Source organism: Panthera onca, chromosome F1 (assembly GCF_046562875.1).
Source record: "Panthera onca isolate mPanOnc1 chromosome F1, mPanOnc1 haplotype 2, whole genome shotgun sequence".
Classification (NCBI taxonomy): domain Eukaryota; kingdom Metazoa; phylum Chordata; class Mammalia; order Carnivora; family Felidae; genus Panthera; species Panthera onca.
In genome coordinates, this window is record NC_138355.1 from 43,097,488 (window position 1) to 43,115,218 (window position 17,731).

Here is a 17,731-nt window from a genome sequence, read left to right on the forward strand (position 1 = left end):
TGCCTCACCCTTCCTCTTAGCCCAGTGCCCAGTGGAGACACATTGCCAAGACTCTCTGACCCATGCCTTGTGACTCAATCAAAATGGAAACACTAGGTGATCTGGAGACACCTGCCTGGCAGTCCCGGGCCAGGAGTGACCACTCTTGCCCCTGTCTCTGGCCCCAGGTTTTGCTTCCATCTCCTGGTTTTCCCTTCCTCGCCTCACATCCATGTGGCCAATGTGTTATTTCTTTAGTCCTGGCTCTTTCTAGGTATTTTGCCCCGTGCAGCACCTAGTTGTAGGGCCATGTACACTTGGCTCAGTTGAGTTCACACGCTGGTTGGAAGGGTTCAGGATTCTCTGGGGCAAGGATGAAGTGCCCCCAGAGCTCCTCTAGGGAGCAGGAGCACTCAACAACCAGATGTGTGTCATTTGTCATGCTGCAGGATTCTGTGACAACCACCTCTGACAATATTGTGACGTACGTGGGGGGATAAGTGAAATGACAGAATTGGTAACAGAACAAATCGTCCCCCGCCTGCGTGCTCCATGGATGGGGGTGCCTCTTGCATGGAGGCCCACCCAGTGTTCTTTCTAGGGCCTCTGGGGTCATCAGAAGGTGAGGACAGGGGTGGCGGGAGGAGATGGGATTGTAGGGAGAAGTCTCTTGCTCTGCCTGAACTCAGGGGGGAGTTCGGTGCTGGGTCACCTACCGGTTTCAGTGCCTGCTCAAGGCCACCCCGCAGGACTGAACCCTCCAAGACTCCTTCCAAGATAGCAGTCAATCCAGTGCAGGGTTGCTGGCTGCAAGAACCACGTAGTGCAACCTCTGAGCAGTGGGTTGAGACCTGGCAGACGAAGGACGGCCCCGAGGTGGGCCTTCATCACCTGCCATGGATGGACTTTGAAGGTGTGTGTCCTTGAGTAGAGGAGAAAAATAAAAGTGATTCCACCTCCCAAAGCTATTTGACTCTTTGGAAACACAAAATGTCCTCCACAAATACTAGTTGTGATGTGGTAAAACACAAAAATCTCCCAGGTCATTTAGTCTAGCCTGGATATCTAAGTGGATCTATTCCAGAGCCTCCCAAACCGTAATTTACATTTCGATCACCCCCTCTGGTGACACATGTCCTTGCCTCTCACTCCCAGCCCACAGCCCAGGGAGAAGACACAGTGCTCAGGTACAAAGAGCCCCGGGCCAAGAACGCACCTGCCCTGACGTTCGCAACCTGGGTGACTCTGGACAAGTCTTACCCCTCTCTGGGCCCGAGTGATGTGTTGTTTTCCCTCCATCTATAAAATGAGAGGGCAGGTGATTCTTCCGAGCTCTGAAATGCCATGGCTGGAAAACGTTCTTCCTCTTGAGCCGCCTCCATCTCTCCTGCTGTTTCTCACTGAGCCCAGCCACTCACAGCAAAAGCCAGTGCAGAAGTCAGACACGAACCCAGTCCTCTGCCCTGGGCTAAACTACTAATGTGGTTTCTGAAACACGGTGGAAGTAATTAAGATTTCAGCAGTGAGTTTACTTAATCGTCAGCTAATAATTAAAATTGTACCGCACCTGGGTAAATTTGACTGCTGGGTGTTGGATCCCCTGGCATCCCTCCTCCTCCTCCCTGCACCTCCCTAAATCTGGTGGGGTTATTACCCAGCATTGGAGGCCCCCATTCATTACTACATCAATGTCAGACTGGTGGCCAGAGAAGGCTGCTGAGACCCAGCATTTCCCATGGCTGAGACAGGCTCCAGGGGAGCGGGAGTTGAAGATGTAACATAGCTACGGTGCAGGGCTGTCATCGGGCCCGATGACTCAGGGACAGCGTTTTGTTTCCACATCATCCGCTGCCTACCTCCAAGTATGAGGGCCTCCCCCAGCCAGAGCAAGGGCCCAGAGGAGGCAGGAGGGTTCACCTGAGCCGCGGGGACAGCGCCACCCACCTGCAAATGAAAGGACCAAGAACCCAGCTGCAGCCACAGCGGGAGTGTGTGCCCTTTGCTCACCTACCCCCTTTACACCTTCTGACAAATACTGTGTGCCAAGCACCATGCAGAACACTTGACATGAATTAGCACTTTCACTCTCATAGCAGCCCTCCCAGGGAGGCACCCCTATTCTCCCAGCTTTACAGAGGGGAGAACTGCAGCAAGCTGGGATGCCCTGTTCAAGGTCAGACCCGCTGGGAAAGCACAGTGCAGGATCTGAACTCCAGTCTTTCCGACTCTAAGGGCTATATTCTTGCTACTACACCGCCCTGTCTGTTCTTGCCCCGGTGTCTCCCATTTCTTGGTCAGTTCACAGTCTCATTCAAGTTCATAGTCTTGCCCTCTTGGGGAAGCTTGTTTTCCTGATTTACCGTCACACACACAGTGCCTCCTCCCAGTGCGCCATCCCTTGGCCAGATAAACGACCCCCGTGCAACTGTTTTCATCTCTTGCCTTCCTCACCTACAATGGAAGACAGACAGGTGCACATAAATCTCTCCGTGCGAATGTCTGCAGAATTGCAGACATGTACGTGTGTGATTCGAATGTGAGGGTTCCCACAAACTGCTGGCCGGACCACACATAGGTTGTGTGTGTGTGTGTGTGTGTATCTCGAGGCCCCGTATTGCAGTGGAAAGAACAGGAGCTTTGGAGTCAGACAAACAGGGAAAGCACTCAGGTTCATGCCCGCCGTGAGGTAAGCATTCGGTAACTGGCATTACGTGCATTTGCGTGTGCGTGCACCTATGTGTCAGGTTTATTTGACTGCCGGTGCTTTGGCCCAAAGACTCATGACAAACTGTGCTCTCTGGTCTTGTATAAGAGGCAGCAGTGTGTAGAAACACCATCCTACCCTGCAATGCCCAGTGCATGCTGGGAGGGTGATGTTGTTTGTGGCAGCTGTGAGTTACCATGGTGATGGCTGGGTTGGGGGAGACTGTTGCTCTCTCCTGAGCCAGGGGAGCGCACACACTCTTTTTGCAGGGAAAGGCTTGGAGCAGTGGCCCAGGACAACCTCATGAGCTCCCCTCGTAGACCTCCTTGTCAACCCAGAGCTGCAGGAGCCCTGCGTGGCCTTTGTCCAACCCTGCTTCACACACACACACACACACACACACCATTCTTGCAGCAGGACCCTATTCTGTAGCAGCTAAGAGTGAGCATCCCAAACCCTTGGAGTAGGGCCGCGAGAGGTGCTCTGATCAGAGTGACCAAGGGAAGCGAAAGGGGTGTTCTGCTGGCCACACCATGGCCCTCAGCAAAAGCAGGATCCTAGCGGAGTCGACCTGAGAACGCCTTTTTCTCATCTGCACAAAAGTGCCGCATAGGCTGGGAGTGTCCTGAGTGCATCCCACACAGAGGGACACTGAGGGGAGGAGAGGAGCTACTGGGCCCTCCCTCTCTGCCATGTCTGTACTCTATTGTGTCCCCTGTGCCTGCCCCACGCCCAGATCAAACATTTGACAAAGACACATGGAGGCGACCTCTGAGGCACCAAGACTTATCCACTAAAACAAACCATCAAGCTTTGCGGTTATCATCACAAAATATAGTGTGTGCCTCAGATACCTTCCCCCCATCTCTGATCCTCATGGGAGATGGGGAGAAAGGGGTGAAGCCTCTTTATGGGATGGGGGTCAGAGGTGGATGGAGTGAAGGTCAGGAGTGAGCAAGGATGAGGGATGGGGTGGATTCTTCTGCCCACGCAACTTGATTCATATTGTTAGATCGAATATGTCAAGATTTGCTTTGAGGTCATGGATATGAACATCAAGTTGCCCCCCAACCTAGGCAAAGTTTCTGCAGCCTCTTCAGCTCCAGAGGCCTTCCCTTTACGTGCACGTCAGTCCTTTCATCGTGGGGCTGCTGCTGTACCTCTAGGAAGGTATCCGTCACCCACAAGTGCGGAGCACAGCCAGGCTTCTCAGGAGCCATCGTGAGCTGAGCCTTTGAGAAGTAGAGAGGTATGCCCAAGATGGCCACCAGGGGACAGTGCTGGGGCACGGAGGGAGCTTCAGGGTGTAGCCTCTGCGGGACCCATCCAGGCCTGGGAGCACATGGCAGGTCCAGGTCACCCTCCAACAAATCAGGTTCTAACCCGGACTCCTCCTGTGTATGCCCCTAGCCTACAGTGCAGGGAGACCTGATGCCAGATCTTCCATTAATCTCTCTCTCTCTGACCTCCAGCTAGTTGCCCCTTCACCGGACCCCAGCCTCCCACCTCTCCTATGACCAGGTTGGATTGAGTCACTTCCAAGGACTCTTGTGGCTCTAATTTTTGGCAAGTCTGTGAGACTTTGGGGTATCCCCACCTTGCTCTACTGCTGTGGAAATGAGGTAGGGGGCTAGGGGCGCCTTTGAGGGAAGAGATACAGGGGAAGAAGGCACTGTGATGGGGGCAGTGAGAAGTAGGAAGTAGGAAAGGGTCTCCCTTTCTGTCACTGCTAGAGCATTAAGATCCAGATTCACACACCCATGCCCGCCATGCCCCAGGGCCTGGAGCATTAAGGAATACAGACTACGATGTGGATTAAATATGTTTCCTTTAAAAAAAAAAAAAAAAAAAAAAAAAAAAAAAAAGACAACTTCCTAAAGGGACATGTATCTATCCATTCTTTTTTAAATGTACTTGACAATTTTTTTGGTGGTAGCATCCATCTATTCTTCAAGTGTCCATTGAGCACCTACTATGTGCCATCACTGTGATTGAGAGTCATGGTGCAGAAATGCCCGGTGATACGTAATGAGAAATGGCAGTTTCTTCCTGGGCTCAACTCTGCTCTGTCCTACGTGCTACGGTGTGTGTCCTTGGGCAGTTTCTTTCATCTTTTGGGGTCTCAGTTTTCCTATCTGTAAAATGGGGATGGTAGCACAAATCTCCCGTGAACGTAAGGTTTCAGCTGGTTGATATATGCACAGGGTTGGCACACACACAAGTCTCTGAGTAACTCTTGGTCACCTTCCTCTTTGAGACCGCACACCCCTTGGAGTTATGCATGCCTTTCCCTCATCTCTGCCAAACCCATAGAAAGACTTGCCCTGGCCCAGAAACCCACATCTTGGCGCAATGTTCTTGGTCCCCACACAGGCATTTGGGAACCAAGCGTTAAAAATATACGTATACACATTCTGATCCTGTCTGTGTTCCATGCCAAGCCATCAGTTAAAGCCATGGAGCAGCTCACAAGGTGACATTGCCAGGATAAATAGGCATTGGCAACCTCAGAAGTGACGACAGGCTGGGGACAGAGCTCAGAGCATGGAGGCCTGCCATTTGTCCCTTCTTGCCATCAGCTTGGAGGGTGGATACATGATGTTGACCCTGAGTGATCCTACCAGCAGCTGCAGCGGCCTCCCATAGGCTTCCCTAGGGAGAGGAGAGGAGAGGTACTTGGGCCTGGATGTGGAGCTGGTTCTCAGAAGAGGTGCTGCCTGGTTTCCTACCTGCCCTCCCCAGCCTCCCCTCGGCTGACAAGACGGAGCAGCTGTCTACCAGCCAGCCTGAGCTCATTCCTGGGGGAAGAAGTGCCTCCTGAAGGGATTCAGAAACATTCCCCTTGGCAGCAAAAGGAATCTCATACCCATGCTGAGTCTGTGGGTCGGGAAGGGATCGAGAGGGCAGTTTGACCAGGAGAGGACCGTGGAGGGTTTGGAGGGAAAAGGGAAGTAGCCTGAGAATGAGGATTCTTGGGTTTTCTCCATTGCTTTGCCATCATCTCTCTGTAGGTCTTTGACTCTCCATACGTTGTCTTTCAGGGAGGCATTGGGGGATTTGCTTCCATTCAGTGACTTTGGATCCCAAAGTCCAAGACAAACCATGGGACAGGGACAGGACCTCTTCACTTTGGTGTCCTCAGGGCCCGCTGTGGTACCTGGCACAAAGTATGTGTTTGATGAAGATCTACTGGATGGATTGATAGAAGGATGGAGAAAGTTCTTTGAGTTCTTCATGCTCGGCACTCCTTGGTCTTTTGAATGTTATTTTCACCCTGGAAAGGAGATGGGATAAATTTCTGTTTGTTCTTTGTAGATTCTTCTCATCTGTCCGTGTAATATTCTGCCTGGAAACCAAGGTTAGATAAAATGACCCCTGGTCATTTAGGATCCTGAGGGTGGCGGCCACACCCATACATCCTCCCCGCTCGGGATTGCACCGTTGTCTGGGGTCTGAGTTGCCCAGAGTTCAGTCCACGCTCTTGGGCATGACTGCCCATGCCCTCCAGCCGCCTCACTTGTAGACAAGCGCTCTATCTGCACTGGCTCTCCTGGACCCCATAGAACAACTCCAGACATTGCCCGTCAGTGCTCGGGGCTCCGGGAGTGTGACATGCTGAAGCTGGCTCGTCCCAGCTCCCCAGAGCCAATTAGTAGCATCTCTTCCTAACCCTGCAGTCAGTGACATCACGTTGGTAGCTTAAAAGGGCCACGGGAGGAGTATTTACACCACAGATAGTGGCAAACGCTCCAAGTCAGGGCGTCCCGGCCTCCAAGAGCCAATTGTTAAACATTTACCAACACATCACCGGAGACGGGGTTTCGGGCTGACGTTCCACGTGACCTCAACCATGGGAACCTTGCCCAGGACCTCAGCTGTGAGAAGCAGGGCCTCCCCAAAGTGAAGCCAGCAGAAGCCATTCCCCAGGGGGTCTGGGAGGAGTGCACAACACAGAAGGCCCCATGCCTACAGCCCCCTTCCGGGGTCGAGACGTCAGGTGGTCAAGGGCATGTGCCCAGGGTGGCCAGCACAGCGTGGGGAGTGGTGTCCCGGGGACATGATCAGTCTCCACTCCGTGACACCCTCAGCTCTCAGCAGCAACTTTTCCATTCACCCAACTGCGCTTTTCTCCCTCCAGACCCAGAGTCCCAGAGAAAGAGGACAGTGCAGAACGTCCTGGATCTTCGACAGAACCTGGAAGAGACCATGTCCAGCCTGCGAGGGTCCCAGGTGACTCACAGGTAAGTCCAAGCTGCGGAGGGGGCCGTGCCCCCCGCTGCTGTCTCTGTCTCCCGCTCTGGAGGGCAGGGCTTCGGAGCGCCGTGGCACAGAGCCGCAGGAGTGGAGAATCGGCCGTCTTGGCGAGAGAAGCTTGGCTTGGCTGGCATCAGCTTGTGCTTGAGTGTGAGATTCATTGCAGGCAATGAATGTGAAAATCGCCAGAGTGGGGGATGGGAAGCGCAAGCCACCACATGACCCAGGGTGTGACCTGCGATGTCCACTTTCCCTCCTTGGGTGTCAGCCTCCTCATTTGCTGCAAATGCTGTCCCTTCCCTGTTCCGAAGCGTCTGTTGTTAGAGGATTCTGGGATCCTGCCTGTCCCAGCTTCCGGCATCTTGTCAATCTTCTGTCAGGTGCCCTCTTGCCTCTTCAGACAGTGGCTGAGGGAGGCCTGGGTGCCCGGCCTCCATGTCATTCAGATCCATGCCGTGGGGTGTGCCCCTCCACCCCACCCTGTAGAGACCTTGCTGCCTCTAGCGGCGCGGGGCACTTATCCCTCCCGTGGAACCTCTTCCTGGAGTGGCATGCTGGCCACAGCCTCTGCCATGACTCAGAATTTCCCCCCACTGCCTCCTTGGGCTGCCCAGATGAGCTCATGCTGTCAGCTCCAAGGGGGATAGAGGGCCAGGCTACACTCTGGGGGTAGAAAGAAAGGGAGCAGATGGCCAGGATTGGGAAATCACGGGGGGTGTGGAGCAGGAAGGCTGAGAGGGATTAGGTGACCTCTCCAGTTGGACTGGAAATTGGTTCCTCCCCATCTCCTGGGGTTGGAAAATGAGAGCAAAGTTGGGACAGAAAGACAATAGGATAGGGGCTTTTCTTAGCCTAAGTGTGTGGCCAAATGGTAGCCAGACTAAATTTACATACTTCCAACGACAGGGAACTCATTACCTGTCAGTCATCTCAGTGTGCTGTGGGATTGCCATGACTAGGAAGTGGAACTGAAATCAGGCCTCAACAGCTCTTACCCATTGGCTCTAGTTCTTCTGCTTAAGAACACCCCTCTCCCTCCCTCCACTCTTCTTCTGCCTAGTCCATCCTAGCCTTCATATTAGACATTCAGCTCTTTGTTCCCAGATAACTGAAATATTTTAAATGCTAAATCAAAGCCTCTACTCTATGGGGTTAGGCAAGCAGAACCCAGACTACTGAAAGGGATGTGGTCAGGACATCTGAGGAAAAGAGTGCAAGGTGGGGCTCCCAGAGGCCCTGGGGCTCAGGCCCCCTTATATTTGTCTCCAGCCTCTATCCCTCAAAGCCCTGAACAGGACCAAGTGGCACAGGGGCCGGGCTCAGCTTGGCTCACCAGTTCAGGGACCCAGTGGATAAAATTTTGAACGTTCCTCCTTCCCCCATCCAGAGAAGTTGTTAGAACGGCTCTCAGCACCAAATCACATGCCAGCTCCATGCCAAAGAAGGCAGAAAGTGTTTCATCGCTGAGAGGGTCCCACCCCAAATGACTCAGCCACAGGGGAAGGCTAGAAGCAGCAGCTTCAGTGTCCCGGTGCCACTGACTCTAAGCAGCCAGCCAGTTAAGCAGGACAGCCTGACCTCTCTTTTTGCTTTCTGTTTGGGGTAGAGGAGAGTGAGGCTGAAAACCTTTTGCATAAAGCTGACTGGTTTGAGGGGGAGAGCCTCAGGCCTCTGGCTACTATCTCCCTTTATGGAAAAAAACAAAAAACAAAAAACAAAAAACCAAGAGCGCTGAAGCTGGTTTTGCTGTTTACTGTGGACCCAGAGCCACTTCCTGTCTTAGCCTTTGGTTTATATTATCCCTGTTCCACACTTTGATAGCCAAAACAATGATTCCTTGAGTTTTTATGGCTCTTTTACTTTTTAAAGTGCTCTCCATCAATCAGCACTTCCCTCAGTCCTGGGAGTAGACAGGATATTTTCATATCCTCTGGGTTAGAGAAGCAGCAGGCGAGGCTGGGGAGAGGGGGTCCCTTGCCAGAGTCACACAGGCTGATTAGGGTGGGTTCTGTGTCCAGCAAGCTTAGAATCCATGCCAGGCGCAGTGCTGGGCACCAAACCCCAGAACAAACACAGGCTTTATACTTGATGAGGAGCTTACCATCCAGTGAGCGCTTTCAGCAAGGTCATTTTCACTCTGGAACTTACAGGCTAACGCTAGATTCAATTCCTTTTTCAGAAATCTTTATTTCTGTCCTGCTTCCTCTATTTCTACTGGCTCGTTTCCCCAACAGGGAGAGTGTCTGGGTCAGGGGGCTGGGGCTGGAGAGGAAATGAAACTCTCTCTCTGCTCCAGGACTGCCGTTCTCCCAACCCCAGAGAGAGAGAGAGAGAGAGAGAAGCAAGACTGAAGGGCTGGATGCAGGGCTGGAAGTCAAGAACTGAAATTTTAAGCTAGAATCCTCCCCCGACTGACTTAGAGATGTCTGGAGATGTGTTTGGGGGGTAGAAAAGAGCAGTGAAATAGATGAAGAGGCACTTTGAGTGCACAGAGCTAAACAGGAGTAGGCCAGGAATAGAACTGAGGAGTCTATATGCTGAGCATGACCCACACTCCTCACTAATTGTATTACCATGGTGTAGACTGACTATGAAAACTGGCTGTCCTGGAGCTCTCCAGCGCCCTGTCACCATGGTCATCATCATCATCCCTTTCGTTCCCCTCCTCATCTCATTGTCACGGTCAGTTTGTTTTTATTAAACACCTCGTGAATCCCTGTACTGAGTCTTACGACAAGAGCCTCCCTGCTCTTCAACTCAACACATCTTGGGTTTGTTCCTCATCGATTTGTCCTTGTGCGTGTACCCAGTACATGCCAGGCCCTGTGCAAAGTGCGGCAACACAGCGGTGAGCAAGGCAGACAGAGTCGCACAGGCCCACAGTCTCCTTCAGGGAACTTCCACCCTCTCTGAGGTCCACAGTAATTAGAAACAGAAATAACACAGCGTATGAGAAAGTGCACATAGAACACAAAGGAGGGCCCAGAGGGGAGAAGTTGGGTGTGGACCAGGTCAGGAAGCCCCTGGAAGGGGCAGAAGCAGCAGTCACCGATCGCCCTGCCCAGCCAGGGTTCCCCCAGCCTTGTCCACAGGACTTCTGTAGGGACCACCAGCATGCTCAGGTTCAAGGGTCATTTGGCTCCTCCTGTTCTTTTATTTTTTTAATTTACATCCAAGTTCGTTAGCATATAGTACAATAATGATTTCGGGAGTAGCATCTAGTGATTGAACCCCTACATATGACACCCGGTGCTCATCCCGACAAGTGTCCTCCTTAATGCCCCTTGCCCACTTAGCCCATCCCCCCACCCACAAGCCCTCCAGCAACCCTCAGTTTGCTCTCCGTATTTAAGAGTCTCTTGTTTTGTCCCCCTCTCTGTTTTTGTATTATTTTTGCTTCCCTTCCCTTATGTTCATCAGTTTTGTATCTTAAATTCCACATATGAGTGAAGTCGTATGATATTTTTCTTTGACTAATTTCGCTTAGCATGAGACACTCTAGTTCCATCCCCGTAGTTGCAAATGGCAAGATTTCATTCTTTCTGATTGCCAAGTAATACTCCATTGTATATATATACCACATCTTTATCCGTTCATCCATCGATGGACATTTGGGCTCTTTCCATACTTTGGCTATTGTGGATAGTGCTGCTATAAACATTGGGGTGCATGTGTCCCTTCGAAACAGCACACCTGTATCCCTTGGATAAATACCTAGTAGTGCAATTGCTGAGTGTAGGGTAGTTCTATTTTTAATTTTTTGGGCTCCTCCTATTCTGTTGATCAAAAAATAACCCCTTGTTTTCTCAGGGTTGGTAGAGACAGTTTGGGAGGATCTTCTTTTTTTCCAGGAACTTTACAAAAGTTCATTCATACCTCATTCATACCTTAACCCCTGAAGTGGCTAAGAAATAGATGTGCTCACGGAGTGAAGATTCCTGTGCTTTGCGTAACCCATGTCCAGCCACAGACTGCCTTAGCTGCCTGGCTTTCTCGGCCTAAAGATCCTATTTTGGTTAACTCAGCCCTGCATGGTTTTAGTTAGGCCGAGCCGCTGAGACCTTACCTATGGTTGATTTGGACCGGGCTGGGCGGGATTATCAGTTAGTCTCTGTCTGAACCCAAATCTAGGCCACCTCTCCAAGCAGATCCCAACTGGCCTTTCTCTCTGCAGCCACCGTGGTCCCTGAGGGAGAAAGGCAGCTCCTTGTCCAGCTCCCATACCCCCTCAGGTTATCCCGCAAAACCTGGGCATGCTTCCCTGGCCTGGCCTAGCAGGGCTCGCGGCGTGGGACGCTCTTGTTCATTTCCGTATGTTCTCTCCTCTTTCCAGTTAAGGCTGCTTCTGTTCTCTGGTGAGGTTCTGCTTCTGTCTCCTCATGGCCCAGACCTTTGGCTGGGCCTAGTCTTACTGGGAACCAGACACATATCTCAGGTTGCCAAAGCTTTTCCACACCCTCTGTACCCTACTCCAGACTTGGCCCTCTCTGGTTTGGAAGTCAACTTGCTCCCAGCTCGTTAATAGAGAGGAGGTGATAGACATGCCCTGAACAAATGAATGATCAAGGCCTTTTAAGCTCAAGGTGACCAGATTATCCCACTTCCCCCAAGAGATCTCAATGGACCCTTCCCATTTATTGAGCAACTTCTATATACCAGGCACTGTGTTAGGCATTTACATATGTGATCCTTACAACTGTATGGAGTAGCTATAGTATCTCCATTTTACAGATGAGGAAATGGTGGCTTAGCAAGGTTGATTACTTCACCTCCAGCTCACTTACAAATAAATGGTAGAAAAGGATTAAAATCCAGCTCATATTACAAAATCTGTGCCCTTAGCAGTGTACGTAATTGGTTCCCTCACACTTAAAATCCCTTTCCTCTGACAACCTCAGGTAACATATAACAGGGGTGCCGTACCCAATGAAAGGCCTCCTGGAGAAGGTGGAGCCCACCTGGACAGGTGCAGAGGAGGCGGGAGGGCACGGGAAGGGAGAAGGGTCGCTGCGGTGCGGTCTGCGCGGGCAGGGCACAGAGCGGCCCTGCCGGAATGAAAACCAGTGCCCTTCTGCCCTCTGCCCTTCTGCCCTCTGCCCTCTGCCCAGCTCCCTGGAGATGACCTGCTACGACAGTGACGACGCCAACCCTCGCAGTGTGTCCAGCCTCTCCAGCCGCTCGTCCCCTCTGTCCTGGCGCTATGGCCAGTCCAGCCCGCGGCTGCAGGCTGGGGACGCGCCCTCGGTGGGCGGGGGCTGCCGCTCCGAGGGGCCGCCCGCCTGGTACATGCACGGGGAGCGGGCCCACTACTCGCACACCATGCCCATGCGCAGCCCGAGCAAGCTCAGCCACATCTCCCGCCTGGAGCTGGTCGAGTCCCTGGACTCGGACGAGGTGGACCTCAAGTCCGGCTACATGAGCGACAGCGACCTCATGGGCAAGACCATGACGGAAGACGACGACATCACTACCGGGTAAGGTCTCTTGCGCAGCTGGGCAAGGGGACTAGAGAGGGCAGGGGGAAGACCGGTGGAACGGGATACCTTGAGGCGAGCGGGACTCATGACAGGAGTTTGGGTAGCCGCGCTGTGACGGGAGACAGCCGGGCAGGGCCTTCGTGCACTGGTTGTGGCCGCCCCTGAAATTTGATGTGGTTTATACCAAGCTTCGGTGCGGTGGGTGGGGCCGCCACCTGAAGAGCTGATTGGTTAATGGAGAGGCCTCCCTCCCATTGGCCCGTGGGGCTGTCGTTCTATGGTATGTCCCGCCCTCCTCCCTCGAACCCGGAAAAGGCAGGTAGGAAGGGCCCTGGGAAAGGGCGTCAGTGCCAATTCCGCCAACTCCGTGTGGACTTCGGACAACGTCATCTGCTATCCCACTTGGAAAAAGAGGATGATAGTACTACATCCGTCTGCCTCGGAGTCTAACAGGAAGAGAACACGAAAGCGCTCAGGGGAAAGCACTGCTGAGACAGAAAAGTGGTAGTGGTGGCTCTCCTTCCTTCGCCGGGGTTCCCGGCCCCTCTGGTCCGTGCCTTCCCCCGTGGCCCTCAGGTTCCACTCCTCTGGTTTCTTCCTCCACAGACCTGCCAATCATGCAACTTCCTAGTTCCTATCCGGGTCTGTTAGTTTACTTACTTCCTGTGCTTTGCCCCACAGGGACCCTCATCTTCTCTTTTCTGCCCCAACTGGCAGGGTTGGGTTTGCGGAGCGACGCGGATGTAGGTGACAGTCTGGGAAGTGAGGGGAGAAGATGGGAAGAAAGAAGTGGGGGGAGAGAGGGTGTAAACGGTCCTGGCCCAACTGTTCCAAGCCCTGAGACTAGAGAGCTGTAGTGGTTCTGGAACCTTCTCCAGAGCATCTTTCAGCTCCCTGCTACTTCCGCTCTTCCTTCTTGGTTTGCTGGGACTTTCCAAGGGACCACACAAGTAGCGACAACACCCCTTCCCCCTATCCCTCTCAGGGACTACCTCTTCCCAATAAAAATCCCAAACTTGAACAGAATGAAAAGTAGCCCCTCCTAGGAAAGGACTGAGAGCTGAGCGCCAGGCCATCCACTGTTCCGCACCCCTGGGGACAAACTTGGAGGGACTAGGCAGGGCCTGTCCAGCTGATGAGGCTGCTCTGCAGCAAAACAACTGACTCACGAATGAGACTGTTTACTGCCTCTTAAATCCCAGGGGCCGGCCGACCTCACGCTCAGAACCACCAGCTTGGAGCTGGGATCGGAGAAAAACCATCCAGCTCCTCCTGTGCTCAGAGGGCTTTGCTGGGCAGGAAGGAGAGCGAAGGTGTCTGTGCTCTGCACAGCCCCTGTGCCAGGAAGCTGCTTCTCTGAGGACAGGTCCAGTTCCTGCCCTCTGAGAGCTCCCAGTTGGATAGGGCAAAGGGAGGCACAACCCCTGCAGGGCAAAGAGCTCTGAAAGTTCCTCTTGTGGTGGAAGGACTAGAGCCCCAGCCGTCAGGGAGCTCCCAGACAGAGGGAGGTGGAGCCGTCCCCCAAGGTGCACACAATGGCCATGGCAGAAAATTCCCCAAACATCAGAAGGCACAAGACTCCTGACTCTGGGGAGATCCCAGTCTGAGGCAGGCCGCAGGATTTCCTAGCTGTGTGAGCTTGGGCAAGTTAACCTCTCCAGGCTTTAGTTTGTCTACCTGCTAAATGCAGATAATAGGACTTATCTCAGGATGGTTATAAGGGTTAAGTAGATAAATATATGTAAAATGTTTGGAATAATTCCTGGCTCATTCTAAATGCTCACTACATGTTAGCTTTTTTTTTTTTTTTTTTTTGCTATTATTACTGTTAATTGTTAAAATGCCATTGTGAAGGAGGAGAGGGGCTTCTGCACTCTAGAGTCCCAGACTTGCCCACAGGGAGTGTGCAGTCTCACCACGGTGCCACTCAGAATCAGCAACAAAGACAGACGTAGTGGCTGCTGGCCAATCCTGGGAACATAGATTTGAGGGGACGCGGAGGTAAAGGTATGGAATACTGGGCAGAGGAGGGCCAGGAAAAATGTCCTTAATCCACCCTCTAGCACCCTTTCTTTATCCCTTTCCTCTGGACGGTGTGCATGCCCCTAAGTCATTGAAAACATAGACTTCACTGAGGCTAGAGCATGAATGAGAACTTGCCCTTCCTGCACATCCACCAACTGACCACGGGCCCAGGGAAGCCTCGAGTTCATAGGGGGAAGAAAGTGTTGGCATGGCAATATCCACAAAGTGGACCTCACTATAAACTGCAATGCTGGTTTCCAAGATAATTTCATGTGTGTTTTTTATGGTCAATCCGCAATGAGCAGGAACTCTTTTAACACGTACAGTTTTAAGGTTTCTCCGTTTGTTGACTTCCTTGCCCAGACTGCAAACACACCCACCCTTAAACGTGCTAAGGAAGTCCGAGATGAGGGAAACCCACCTATAATCCCAGTAATTTTAATGTAAACAATCCCTCCTCAATTATGTGTTTTCATGGTTAAGTGTTGTGCTTTTTCACTGGAGACTGGGCATCCTAGATTCCAGCAAATCTTGAAGAGAGTGCCCCTTGCTGAGCCTCTTGTTGGCCCTCCTGTCCCCACTGTGGGTTCCATCCAGGTTTTATAATTTAGAAAGTGTCCTGTTTCTAAGAAAATTGTTTTCCCTGTTCATGAAACGGGTAGGGCTGTTCCCACCCGCACACTGACCCCTCCTCAGCCCCTCCCACTGCCATTCACTTTGCTGCCTCCCAGGAGCTCTCAGCACTGGGGCCAGAGACAGAGGTGAAGCCTCTGCCCTCCCCACTGAGCGACATAATCAGCCACGAGCCATCTGAACGAGCCAGGCAAGAAGGCAGTGAGCCATCTGAACGAGCCAGGCAAGAAGGCAGTGATTCTCAGCGCTCTCGCTTATCTGCTGGGGGAGCAGCAGCCCCTTGGGCGCTCTCCCCAAGCCAGTGTTCAGTCCCACGTCAGCCCTCCCTGCTCCCTCCAGACACCAGGACTTTTTCCTGGGTTGCCAGTCTGGGGGGTGGGGTCAGAGTAGGCAAATTCTTCAAACTGCAGCTCAGCGAACTAGAATGAGGAAGGTGAATCTGCTGCCGAAAGAATCCTATGTTTTTTAATTATGTTTTTTTTTTTTAATTGTGGTAAAATACATGTTTTTTATATATGGTTAATATGTCAGCCACTTTCAAAAGTACAGTTCAGTGGCATGGAGTACATTCATAGTGTTGTATAACCGTCCCCACCATCCGTCTCCAGAACTTTCTTCACCTTCCCAAACTGAAACTCTGTCTCCATTAAACGCTGACTCTTCATCTTCCCCTCCCCCCCACCCAGTTCCTGGCCACCACCACTTACTTTCCGTCTGTCTGAACTTGACTGCTCTAGGTACCTCATGTAGATGGAGTCGTACAGTATTTGTCTTTCTGTGACTGGTCTGTTTTACCGAGCATGATTGCCTCAAGGTTCATTCATGTGTAATATGTATCAATTTCCTTTCTAAGGCTCAATGATAGCTTACCGAATGCATGTACCACATTTTGTTTACCCATTCAGCTGTAATCCTGCTATGAACATTGGGGTACAAATATCTGTTCAAGTCCTTGCTTTCAGTTCTTTGGAGTGTATACCTAGACGTCTTGAATCATATAGTAATCCGATTTTTAATTTTGTGAGGAAACTCCATACTGTTTTTTCCACAGTGGCCATACCATTTTACGTTCCCACCAGCAATGCATGAGGGTTCCAATTTCTTCACATCCTTACCAACACCTTTTGTTTGTTTGTTTGTTTGGTTGGTTGGTTGGTTGGTTGGTTGGTTTTTTAATAATAGCCACCCTGATGAGTGTGAAGTGGTATCTCGTTGTGGTTTTGATTTGTGTTTCCCTGATGAGTGGCAGTGTTGAACATCTTTTCATGTGTTTATTGGCCATTTGTATATCTTCTTTGGAGAAATGTCTATTCAAGTCCTTTGCCCATTTTTTAATTGGGTTGTTGTTGAGTTGTAGGAGTTCTCTATATATTCTGGATATGAATCCCTTATGAGACACATGATTTGAGAATATATTTCCCCGTTCTGTGGGTTACCTTTTCATTCTGTTGATCGTGTCCTTTGCGCACAAACATTCTTCATTTTGATGAAGTCCAATTTATCTATTGTTTCTTTTGTTGCCTGTGCTTTGGGTGTTGTATCCAAGAAATCACTGCCAAATCCAATGTCATGAACCTTTTCTCTGTGTTTCCTTCTAAGAGTTTTATAGCTGATAGGACTTTTTAAAAATATGGATTCCAAATCTCATTCCAGACCTACCAAGGCAGATTCTCTGCTACTCAGGAAGCCGTATTTTTCTAAAGCTTCTCAGTGACTCTGGCCTAGTCCATCTTCCCATAAAGTACAAGAATCTTCTTTATAGCATTCCTGAAATCCAGTCTTTTAGTCTTGTCTTGCCTAGACATAGTGAGCTTATTCTATTTCAAATAGAACAAAATTATAAGACAGTTTCTAAATATTCATCCGAAATCTGGTTCACTTCTGCCTATTGATTCAAATGCTGTCATCCAAGAAAAATAGAATAAGTATAAATCTTCATTCAGATATTTCAGCATGTTCTTAATGATTGCTCAGATAGTCTCTTCTCTAACCGCCCCCGCCCCAAAGAAGTCCCCAGTTTGTTTCATTACTTTCTTAAATGACCCACTTTTCCCGATTATCCTGGTCATTCTCCCCTGGAAGCTCTCAAGCTGTCAATGATCCTCTTAAAATTTGGCACCTGGACTAATCACCACCTGACACTAGTCCTGCCCAGGGTAGTATCCAAAGCATGACACCATAAACAACTTCTAGTTGGCTGCTGACTGTCCTAAATGACAGTTCGAGACATTTTTACCTCTTGCAAAGAGAGCAGCAATTTGTTTTTCTAAAAATAGGAAGGTCTGGAATTTAATCTAAGTAAGAAGATAAGTTCCATAGCCATCTGTCTGTCCTTCCCGTCCCTGGCACCCGGGGTTAGAGCAGAAGGGGAGGAGAGGATGGGCTCCCATGCAGAGGTAAATACAGGCACTGGGTACAGGGACCAAGTGTGCCCAGCAGGGAAGGAGGTCAGACGGCCCTCCATCCCTTCCCTGTTTTAACTCGGATTTACCTCTCAATGCCTCCGTTTCCACCCACGTAAGTGGCGGCTTGGGTGGGCTGCATCTGAGCTGTGCAGCGGTTAAGGAGCGGGAGCCCCGGGCTTGGCTGGCAGCAGCACTCCTCTAGGTGCTGCACCGCACACCTCCAGTGGGCGCCCTTCACACCGTACAGGGTTGTG

At 51.2% G+C, this 17,731-nt stretch overlaps 1 protein-coding gene across 7 annotated transcripts in view; it reads left to right on the top strand.

Annotated features, from left to right (window-relative positions):
• NAV1 (neuron navigator 1) overlaps nt 1–17,731 on the top strand; it is a 269,569-nt gene that overhangs the window by 168,956 nt on the left and 82,882 nt on the right. For 6 of the 7 annotated variants that reach the window (XM_078440775.2, XM_060644073.3, XM_060644074.3 and 3 more), the window contains 2 exons: nt 6,822–6,924; nt 12,046–12,411. In XM_078440775.2, the coding sequence (XP_078296901.1) occupies nt 6,822–6,924; nt 12,046–12,411 (469 nt within the window). The remainder of the gene's footprint in view (nt 1–6,821; nt 6,925–12,045; nt 12,412–17,731) is intronic. The other variant, XM_060644076.3, reaches the window with a different exon arrangement.